At 59.2% G+C, this 10,662-nt stretch overlaps 2 protein-coding genes across 2 annotated transcripts in view; one reads left to right on the top strand and one right to left on the bottom strand.

The window, feature by feature from the left end:
* The window catches only part of LOC104284405 (fatty aldehyde dehydrogenase-like), an 8,488-nt gene extending 5,610 nt beyond the window's left edge, over positions 1 to 2,878 (top strand). Inside the window, exons 4-9 of the mRNA XM_009882739.1 lie at positions 12 to 239; positions 416 to 533; positions 669 to 810; positions 987 to 1,153; positions 1,789 to 1,888; positions 2,616 to 2,878. Coding sequence (XP_009881041.1) covers positions 12 to 239; positions 416 to 533; positions 669 to 810; positions 987 to 1,153; positions 1,789 to 1,888; positions 2,616 to 2,878 — 1,018 coding nt within the window. The remainder of the gene's footprint in view (positions 1 to 11; positions 240 to 415; positions 534 to 668; positions 811 to 986; positions 1,154 to 1,788; positions 1,889 to 2,615) is intronic.
* A 1,595-nt stretch (positions 2,879 to 4,473) lies between these two features.
* Positions 4,474 to 10,497, bottom strand: LOC104284373 (multidrug and toxin extrusion protein 1-like). Its single transcript, XM_009882699.1, has 17 exons — positions 10,327 to 10,497; positions 10,131 to 10,232; positions 9,861 to 9,929; positions 9,426 to 9,574; positions 9,267 to 9,309; positions 9,093 to 9,137; positions 8,609 to 8,706; positions 8,315 to 8,412; positions 7,674 to 7,787; positions 7,472 to 7,539; positions 7,101 to 7,209; positions 6,708 to 6,783; positions 6,560 to 6,629; positions 6,115 to 6,247; positions 5,663 to 5,757; positions 5,065 to 5,212; positions 4,474 to 4,694 (listed from the first exon to the last, which is right to left on the bottom strand). Exons 1-17 carry the CDS (start codon positions 10,495 to 10,497, stop codon positions 4,474 to 4,476), a joined length of 1,809 nt encoding a protein of 602 aa, XP_009881001.1.
* Positions 10,498 to 10,662: the final 165 nt, after the last annotated feature.

Here is a 10,662-nt window from a genome sequence, read left to right as displayed (position 1 = left end):
GTAACTGTAAGGCTCTTGTTTACCCTACAGGAGCTGTATCCCGTGGTCACTGGAGGAGTACCTGAGACAACGCAGCTGCTGACCCAGAGATTTGATCACATTCTTTATACTGGCAACTCCACGGTGGGCAAAATCGTGATGGCAGCGGCTGCCAAGCACCTGACACCCGTCACCCTGGAGCTGGGCGGGAAGAGCCCCTGCTACATCGACAAGGACTGTGACCTGGCCGTCGCCTGCAGGTCAGGCTGTTGAAGCTCTTGGTGGGGGCTCATCAGAGGGGCAGGGACCCTGTGGGGCAGGTGGACATGTCTGGGCTGTTGTGCCTGGACTGCCAGTGTCACTCAGGCACGATGGACCGGGCTGTGGGGTCTGGAAGGGACTGGCCGTGGAGAAACCATCTCCCTTTCTCCCATAGGCGGATAACATGGGGGAAGTACATGAACTGTGGGCAAACCTGCATCGCCCCAGACTACATCCTCTGCGACCCGTCCATCCAGAGCAAAGTGGTGGAGAACATCAAGGCAACTCTGCAGGTGAGCGTGGAGTTCCTCGTGCCGTGGGAGTTGTCCCCGTTGCAGCCCAGGTCCGAGTTTTGTGGCTGCAGCCCTGGAGCTGTGGCTGTTGTGAAGGTGTGTTGAGCGCTTTGGTGTTGCTGTGCCCTTTGGCAGGAATTCTATGGCGAAGACGTGAAGTCATCTCCGGATTACGAAAGGATCATTAACAAGCGTCACTTCAAGAGGATCCTGGGCCTGCTGGAAGGGCAGAAGATTGCTCACGGGGGACAGACAGATGAGGCCTCCTGCTTCATAGGTGCTTCTGGCACCACTGCTGGGAAGTGGGGTGGTCCTGGTTGCCTTCTGGGGGCTGTGTGTGTCTGTTGCTCACTTAGTGTGTGTTGAACGCAGGCAGCGCCCAGGACAAGGTCCTGTGATGGACCCCGTCTTCTGTGCTGCTCACGCTGTTTCCTGCCCTCCTGTTTGCCTCAGCACCGACTATCCTCACCGATGTTTCTCCGGAGTCAAAGGTGATGGAGGAGGAAATCTTTGGTCCGGTCCTCCCCATTCTGACCGTGAAGAGCGTGGATGAAGCGATTGAGTTCATCAATCGTCGGGAGAAGCCCCTTGCCCTGTACGTCTTCTCCAACAACAAGCAGGTGGGTCTGGCTCTGCTCCCCCAGCAGAGGCAACTCTGCGCAGTTCGATCCTGAACGTGGCCGGTCCCATGCACAGCTCCCGCAGGGTCTGTGTTGGCTCCTCTTTGCTTGTGAATGGGAGCGTTTGCCTCATGGGGGCCACAAGTGTCCCCTGAGCTGCTGGAGGTTCCCAGTCTTCTGCTGAAGGACTCTGGCTTTGCACAACTCCCCGTGCGCCTCGGCTGGCCGGCCCACGCTCATGGATGCTGCTTCCTTGTACATCTCCTGCCCCTGCTGCGGGCTCTGTTGTGCCAGCTCAGGAATTTAGGTCAGGTCTTTGCACTGACAAAATAGCCCCAGGCAGTTCGGGCAGGAGCGCTGAGGAGCGCACCAGACTCCGGCCCATGCAACGCTGCCTCCGACCTGTCCCGCTGGGATGGAGCCTTTTCATTTCGTGGCTGTTCCACCTGGGCCCTTCTTGTGCTCAAGTAATGTAAACCCATCCTCTCTCAAGGAATGAAGCACACCCTGTCGTCGTCCCCCCACAAAGGGACATGCAAGCATCACCTTGACACCCACCTGCTCTGGTAAACGCCATGGTGTTCATGGCCTGTCTTGATTTCCCTCTGTTCTGTGCCATCTCTCAATCTGGGTAGCTGATCAGACGGGTGATATCGGAGACCTCCAGTGGCGGCGTGACAGCCAACGATGTCTTCATGCATGCTTTGGTTCCGGATCTGCCCTTCGGCGGCGTGGGTAGGTCCCTGCTCCATCCCATACGCCTCGTTTCAGTCTCTCAGCAGCAACCTCTAACCCAGGTGCCATCATACCCGTTTGGCAATTCAGGAACTTTAAGCTGCATTTTCCCATTACTTTCACCAATGGGTTTTTTTGTAAAATGTCTCATTAGTGGTTGGAGCAGTGGTGGTGTCAGTGGGAGAGGAAAACCCTCTGGCACATCTGTCCGCAGCTCCAATTCTCCTGTGCGGGGGTGTGGGATGAAGTTGCCCATGGCCAAGTGGATGGTAGAGTTTCCACGGTCGCTGTCAGGCTCGTGGTTTTGTGGCAGAGACAACCTGGCTGTGGGCAGAGGGCTGAGGTCTTGGGTGTTTCTGATGGCAGGTTGCTGAATGTCCTCCTTATGTCCCACTACTTGTTCCTCCTGTCCCCTACCCCAGTGTAAATTTTGTGGGAGAAGCAGGACTGGCCCTGGGGAGGAGAGAGCTGGTGCCATCAACGTTTCCAGTTTGGGTGCACATAACCCACCTGAGGTGCAGTTCAAGGCAGTGAGCAGGTCCTCACTTATTTCTGGGTGGTTATTAAAGCTGCTCTTTGCTTCTCTGCCCTTGGGGAGCAGAGCAGCTGCTCCAGGTGTGAGAAGCACCACAACCAAGCTTCCCCTGTGTCCTGGGGGCTGCCAAACAGAATTTAAGAATTGCAACTGTCGCTGTGCATGGTGTCACCTGGGTGGGTTGTGTCTTAGGTAACAGCGGGATGGGCGCCTACCACGGCAAGCACAGCTTTGAGACCTTCTCCCACCGCCGCGCCTGCTTGATCAAGGACCTGAAGATGGAGGTTGTGAACAAACTCCGGTACCCACCTGGCAGCCAGAAGAAGGTGGATTGGGCCAAGTTCTTCCTCTTGAAGCAGTTTAAGAAGGGCCGAGTGGGTCTGGTCATCACGGCCCTGCTGGGGATTGTGGCAGCGGTGGTGGCAAAGGTGAGCTTCACTCTGCTCTCTGCATGAGTGCGTGTTCCCAGCTCTGTCCCCTGAGCCCACCCCTGTCTCAGCCTCCATTGCCCCATGTCCTCAGGCTCTGCTCCCTCCCTGTGGGCCTCAGCCTTGTTTCTGTGCCTCTCCAGATGGTGTCCTCCAGATGAGAGGGGTGATCAGCAGTAAGCAGCACACCGGACCTGTAACCTGCCACTCACTCCCTGCAGTCCTACTGCCAAACTTTTTCTTACTGCAATTTCTATTCTTCCAAGTCAGCCGATGCACTGAAGAGGTAGAAGCAAATGAAACCCACCTGAAGAAGAGAAGCCCTAAGCTGAAGGCTCTGACTTCTGCTGAAACACAGGAACCGATTCAGACCTCAGCAGTGAGTGGCGGCAGAGGGAAGGAGGCAGCACCTGCTCTGCTTTGCAAACAGGAGCCCATCTAAAAGCTCTTGGGAACGGGGAAATTGTTTGTCACGAGGGTATCAAAACACAGGCAGTTGTTACTGAGCCTGTTATCCACGGAACACATCATGTGATCCCCAAGAAAGGTATCCCGTACCAGGAATAAGCCTAATGAAATGCATGTCTTGCTGATGGGGACGGTCCAGGCTGGTTGTCCCCAGAGCAGAGGGAAAGGGCCTCTAAGAACCTGCAGCATCCCATCCTCGGAAGGACTCATGACCGAACGGGTGATGTCTCACTGCAGGGGAAACCACCTTTAGCCATCCAAGGTGGGCAACAGCTACCTGAGGTGACAGCAAATGCTTTCTGAGCTGTGGCCACGCTCTGCCCCGAGGACTGGAGGAGCACCAGGGACCGTTGCACGGCTGGTGCACTGTGTCTGGGGCTGTGTGCCGACAGCAGCATCACTGCCACCGCAGCCCCAGGTCTGGGGAGGTCCTTGGCCTCAGCTGAGCAGCCAGCCATCTCATGTGTAATTGAATTTCCACTTTTTATTGATTTACTGGAACTCTTTTACCTCCAAGCTTGTAACTGGAAGCTGCTTTGCTGAATAAAACCTTTGTTTTACTGTAAGCATCCGCCTGTTGCACGCCGTCCTGTGCGACTTGCTGTAGGTGACCCTGCTTGGGCATGGGGGTTGGATGGATGATCTCCAGAGGTCCCTTCCAACCCTGACCAGTCTGTGATTCTGTGTAAAGGCCAACTGGGGCCAGGGCAAGACCCACAGGCCCCCATCTCGATGCAGCCCCCAGCGTGGCATGTTCCCCTGCTCCAGCCCGAGCCCTGCCCTCAGCCCCCACCCAAAGGAGACATCCCGAGCCCAGATGGGTTTATTCTTTATTTGGCATTTGTCAGAGAGCAGCAGTGTGAGCAGGGCTGTGCTGGGCTCCGGTCGGCGGGTGATAGCCGGCAGTGCGGGCAGGAGGGGGGAACCCGCGCGCTCGGTGTGCATGGGGCAGCCCAGAGCGGCGTTTTGGGTGTCGGAGCAGCCGCAGGGCCCGTTCCCGAGTGGTGGCTGAGCAGATGCTGCCAGGGGCCCTTTGGCTCCCGTGGGACAGGCGTGTGCTGGGTTCTCTTGCTGGCTGGTCTGTGCTTGGTACATCCACCCATCAGGAGGGGCTTTTGTCCCCAAAGCAAAGTCCCCACAGTCCCCGGTGCGAGTCAGTGTTTGCTGGTCATCAGCTTTATGACGATGCCAAGCGCAAGTACTGCGATGGCTGCAGCCACCGCCAGCCCACGCCGGATGATCAGCTCCTTGGTGGCCATGGTGGTGGCCGGAGGGGACGTGGCAGGAGTGGCTGCCTGGGGCTCCAGCTGGTACGTCGGTCCCTCCATCCTGGTGATGCCTGTGAGCACGACGCCGTTCTGTGCATCCACTCCCGCTGCAAGGAGAACGGGGCAGGGTCACTGAGGGCTTTTGGGGGGATTGAGGGGTTTCTTGGGAGGGTTTTGTCTGAGGTCTGAAAGCACTTTACAAGCAGCCCAGAGCATGGAGATCTCCAGTCCTTGGTAGAACTTCAGTGGGACCTGGTGTCTGCAAAATGAGAACTGCCCAGGGTGCCTCATCCCTCCAGGTTGTCCCCCCGCCAGCCTCCACCACCCTCCTGAGCCCACCCTCGTAATTATTGTTACTGGGGGCGCCACCAGTTTCACTCCCATTTTGTGAGCTTGTTCCTGGCTTATCTGAATCCTTGAGGGCCCTTCCTGGACCCAAACCCACCACCTCAGGCGGTGCCCAGCTCCTGGCCATACCTATGCACCCCCTCACCGCCACGGCAGGGGGGTACGCGTGGGGCGGTGGGACTGGCCCCACGCCAGAGGGAAGAGCCTTGCAGGAGGGTTCAGGGTCCGCGTTCAGCTCCTCTGGCGGTGGATGGGTCACTCCTGCGCGGCGCTGAGCCTGGGGGAGGGAATGCCATGGGCTTAGCCAGCAGCACGTGGTGCGGGAAATCTCCACCGAGAAAAGCCAACGTGTCTCCTCTCGCAGGGTTCGTCCGGCTGGAAGTGGCACCACACAGCTGAAAGATGCCCAAAATGCCCAAGCGATGCTGGCTGGTGGGAACCCTGGAGCAGTTGGGGCACAAGGATGCCTCGGTCTGCTTTGTGCTTCATGTCCCCAGCCAAGGGTGGCACAAGGTACAGAGGAAAACCTTGAGGCCATCGAGTGCATGAGTGGGATGGAGCTAAATTACAGGGAGGTGGCCACAGTCCCAAACACGGGAGCACTGGTTTTTGCTGGAGGCACAGGAGGGATCGAGCCTGCGATGTTGTCTTATCCCACTGCGATCCCAGCCAAGCCGCCGGGGACCTTCCCACTGGCAGGGTGTGATGCCATGGGTGCGAGGGTTACCTCCTCGGCCGCCTTCCTCCAGTCCATGCGGGAGATGTAGGCGATAAAGCAGGTGCAGAGGATGGAGACGCAGACGAGCATGCTGAGCCACAGGCCTGCAGAGGGCATGCCAGAGTCAGTCGGGGCACCGTGGCTGAACCAAACCCAACCGAGAGGCATCTCGGGACAGTGAGCCAAGAACGGGGATGTCACCGAGGGGCACGGGGATGGGGTGGCCATGGGTGCCTGCTGTGGGGCTGCCCAGCCGACCTGGCAGCAGTTCTTTTTCCCAGTAAAATTAAAAGCTTTCAGTAGTTGCAGGTGCCATCCCAGTCCACCCCAGTGTGCCTGGTCCCCAGCCAGGTAGGAGGGCAGAGCCAGGTTGGGAGGGTCATGGTGAGCCATCGGTGGAGCTGGGGGAGCAGCGTCCCGGCCAGGGGACCTGGGCAGAGCTGCCCCCCCGGGGTCGGTACCTATGACGCCGATCCTGGCCACGAAGAGCAGCACGGCGCCCAGGGGCAGGCCCACACCATAGTAGCTCACGGCGTTGAGGATCGCACCGAATTTCTGCTTGCCTATGCCTCTGAGCACCCCGCTGCTGGCGCCCTGATGGGGAGAGGGAGAGGGGATGGGGACAGGGCCAGGAGCTCCGCCTTGGCCAAATTCGGGGTTCTGCCACTGCCTTGCAGGGGGCTGGTGAACCAGCCTGGTGATGACCAGCCTCTGCCTGGTTATTCCTGTGGGTCAGCACCTCTTTGAGCCCTTGGTCTAAGAGGTGAACCCAGGAGCTCTGCAGGGTCCCGATGCATGTGCCGGTGCCCACCCACAGCCTGAGGGACCCTCAACAGATCCATGTGCGATGCTGCCGCTCAGCACCGAGGTCCCCTACCAAAAGCAGCAGCATCCCCAGGGACTTACACACATGGCTTCAAACAAGTGGAAGACAACGTAGACGGGCATGACCCAGGCCACCAAGTCAACAATCTCCCTGGGGACAGAGAAGAGCCAACGATCGCTTTTGGGAACCGACCTCTGCGAACCAAGGCTGGGAGCCGGGGGCACTCACTTGTCAGGGGTGAAGATGTATCCCAGCACATCCTTCGTGGCTACTAAAATGACCCCCACAGCTATGCAAAAAAACCCTGAAAAACAGAGCAAAGTGCTGAGCCTGGCCTGGCCATGACGGGGAGCTCAGGAGCAGCAGAAGGGAGAGAGCAGGGGACACCGGTGTGCGCCCGCGGGCAGGTGACTGCAAACACTCCCTGGTCCTGCTGCGCCTGGAAGAAGCCCGGGCGAAGGCTTCCTGGCACGCCGGTGGCCTGACCTGTGCAGAGCAGGCTGGTGGAGGAGGATCTCTTGGCCGTCTCGACGTCGCCGGCGCCCAGCGCGTTCCCCAACTGCACGCTGGCGGCCCTGCCGCAGCCCGGGCGAAGGCTTCCTGGCACGCCGGTGGCCTGACCTGTGCAGAGCAGGCTGGTGGAGGAGGATCTCTTGGCCGTCTCGACGTCGCCGGCACCCAGCGCGTTCCCCACCTGCACGCTGGCGGCCGTGCCGAGCCCCAGGGGGATCTGTAACCACAGGGCTGAGGTTCGCGTGTGCCTCTGGGTAACGGGACCATCGCAGTGACAGCAGAATAACCACCCGGCAGAGGCGGGGACGGAGTTCAGGATTTAATTTAAAACACCTCCACAGGAGGAATTGGCGGGAGCAGGGATGGCTTAAGTGTAGAGGGGGAAGACCGAGATTTGCTGGAGCTGATTTTTGGAGGGTGCCTGTCCCAGGGGTGTCCCCAGGGAGCCCTGCTCTGAAATAATAACCCCCGGCCCTTACCATGAAAGCCACAACGGACACCTCGTAGATGATGGACTGGGCAGAGAGCTCTATGACGCTCAGCAGGCCTGGGGGAGAGGGGAGGGTCAGCGCTGGGTGCGAGTGCCCGGTGGAGAGCTGCTCTCGGCCCCTGCAACTGCTGCAGACCCCGCTCTGGGTCCCGCCCTGTCCACCTCCTTGCAGCTCCCCCCTCTCCGCTGACCTATCAAGAAGCTCCCGATTTCGTAGGTCCACCACTCGATGCATATCATGAGCATGCTGGGGACAGCCAGGGAGGTGAAGCTGTCCCACTCCAGCAGGCACTCGCTGGACCAGCCTGCAGAGAGGAGAAACATCACCTGATGGATGACCAGACTGGCCACTACCTCCTTGGAGAGCACCTGAGGCAGCTGGAGGTGCTGTTCCTGTTTGCAGAGCCACCAGGGCAATGCTCCTCAGTTCCGTAGGACCTCCGGCAGCACACTGTGCACATACGAGCTCTGCTGATGCCATCCTGTGGGCCACAGAGCGGTGCAACCCTCAGCTCATCCCTCCCGAAGCAGAGCCTCTGAGGACAACCTTGTGCTTACGTCTGTGCTCATCCGGCTTCGGGGCTGAACCCTACAAAGCCTCAGCAGAAAGTTTCATTTCTCCAGAATTAATGTTTACTGCCCAGCACGGTGCTCTGCCAAGGCTCGCGCGTGACGTGCTGCCACCGAAGCAGCACCACATTCCCGGGGCGTACCGGGCCGAGGTTAATATTTCACTGTCAGGACTAACAGAATTCACTTGGTGGAAGTGGTGGAAGATTCATGAATACTTGTGTAAGGCAGGACCCAGAGGGAGCTGGGGAGATTCTCTTACCTCCCCAGGTCTTCACGTGGAGTTTCTTGCCGATAATATACAGCAACAAGAAAATGGTTTGTGAATACTGAGCAACGGTGTTGGCCCAGGCGGAGCCCCTGCAGAGGAAATGAGAAAGGTCATCGGCATCCTGCTTGCACCTCCCCGGCCTCGGGTGCCAGTGCGTAACGGCCCACCGTGCCCCCGCGAGCGCCGGATGTTCGGCTGCGCCTGGTGGTGCTGACGTCCCTGAAAAGTCCCTTGCCGTTGCCAGGTGTTGTGTTTTGCCCTCCGTGGGATGCGGGCGCTACTCACGTGATGCCTAAATGGAGCACGTAGAGGAAGATGCAGTTTGCGACCACGTTGACGACGTTGCCGACGATCCCGCTCAGCACCAACGGCCACATGATCATCTGCAAAGAGGAGGAGAGGGGGGCTGCGCCGCCTTCACAAAAGCTTCGGGTGAGAGATGCGAAGGTCCCTGCCAGCCCCGCGCTCAGCAGCTTTCCCAGCCAAAAAAGAAACTTCTGATAATGTTGCCTGCTTGGAAAATGAATGTGTTGGAAGTAAATCCCTGATGTGGGGAAGTATGAAGGGAGGTCCGTCAGGCAGGTAGATTCACCTGGCTGTGGGATTGGGTGATGTCCAGGGTCAGATCTCTTCCAGGGCACCCGGGCAGTGGTGGGGACAAACGCTGCCTCGCCACCGGGAACAGCGAGCATGAAAACCCTGGGTGCACGGTTGAAGGGAGCCCCGAGCCAGGGCTGAGCCGCTGTGGGTGTGAGGGCCGTAGACCTACCTGGTTCTGCAGGTATTTTGTCTCCAGGCTATACAGAAAAACTGCCTGAAAAGGAAATTGGTGGGTGAGATGAGGCCAGCGCTGAGCAGGGGCTCTGCTGCCGCGGTGGAAAATAGGAGCAGGATGGTCGGTCCCTGTGCGTGGCCAGCATCCAGGGTGCCCACGGGGACTCACCGGGAGAGCAGGGACAAACGCCATCACGTAGCGCTGGGTTAACCTGGGGGGACACGAGGGGCATGGTTAGCGAGGGGGAATGGCCAAGCCACCCACCTCTAGTCCCACCATGCTGGGGAGGTACGAGACAGTGGTGTCTGGGCCACGGGGCCACCCGACCTGGAGACCTCAGGGTCCTGGCGGATGAGGAGGAGCAGCTGCTCGATGTTGATGAGGATGGCGCAGCAGGGGAAGCAGCAGAGCAGGAGGATGAGGGTGGCACGCTGCAGGATCACCCCCACGCGCAGCAGGTTCTTGCTGCCGTAGGTCTGCAAGGCGAGAGGACGGGGAGCTCTGCTGCACTGGCAGCACGCCGGTGCTGGGGGGGACGGGGACCCTGCGGAGCATGGAGCGGCCCTGACCACCCCGGAGACCACCCGGGAAGGGTTTGTTATTTCAAGGGGAGCACGGAGCTGCCTGTTACGGGATTGCTGCTTGGGGACAAGCTTCCCCAGCTCGCAGGTGCAGTCGGGGCTCCACGCGGTGCCTGGGCAGCATCAGCTGATGCTGGAAAACCCCACATCTCCAGGACAAGTGCCAGCATCTCTTACCCACCTGCGATATCAAGGTGTCACATGCCGAAGCCAAACCATAACCTACAGAGATGGCAGTAACATTTATAACCTGGAAACAGGAGTTAAAAAAAAAACAAACAACACAACAAAAAAACAAAGAGCAAATGTGAGCATTTAAGACTTTTAGGTAGGGAGAGGGGCTAAAAGGAAAAGTGGGAGTCTGAAATCTCTGTCCTTGTCCATATCCCATCCCAGTTGTCAGCAGGTGGGAGCTGGTGCCCGGAGCTGGGCAGCCCCCAGGAATGCTTACAGCGATGGCCAGCGTGACGGAAGCCAGCTCGACCTTGCCCAGGTGGCCGCAGAATATGGAGCTGACGAGGTGTATCAGGAAGATGAGCAGCTGGATCAGGATCTGAGTGTGGGGAAGAGGAGAGGCGAAGCTCAGAGATGGAGGTGAGCAGGGGCGGCCGTGCTAGGGGGTAGCGCTCTCCTCCCGGGGTCCTTACCAGTGGCCCCGCCAGCACCAGCAGCTTCTTCGCGTCCTCCCAGAAGTTGTCAGGGACCAGGCGCCGAAGCCAGCGGCGTTTCTTCCCGCAGCTGCTGGGTGTGAGACCCTGCTGGCCCACGGCCATTGCCTCGCTGAAGCCGTTCTCCTCGGGGAGGTTCGCCTGCTTCATGCTGCCGCTCTGCCAGGGGAGTGAAACAACCCTCTTCCTCCGCGCTCTGTTAAAACCACCCCACCGGGGTGAGCAATGTGTAACCACGGTGGGGTGAACTTCAGCCGGGGCTGGGCGAGCTGACCGCGTGCACCTCGCTGCCGGCAGCCGGGGCGGCGATGGGGT

The sequence above is a fragment of the Charadrius vociferus genome, unplaced genomic scaffold (assembly GCF_000708025.1).
Source record: "Charadrius vociferus isolate BGI_N301 unplaced genomic scaffold, ASM70802v2 scaffold793, whole genome shotgun sequence".
Classification (NCBI taxonomy): domain Eukaryota; kingdom Metazoa; phylum Chordata; class Aves; order Charadriiformes; family Charadriidae; genus Charadrius; species Charadrius vociferus.
This window is presented reverse-complemented; position numbering and strand designations above follow the sequence as displayed.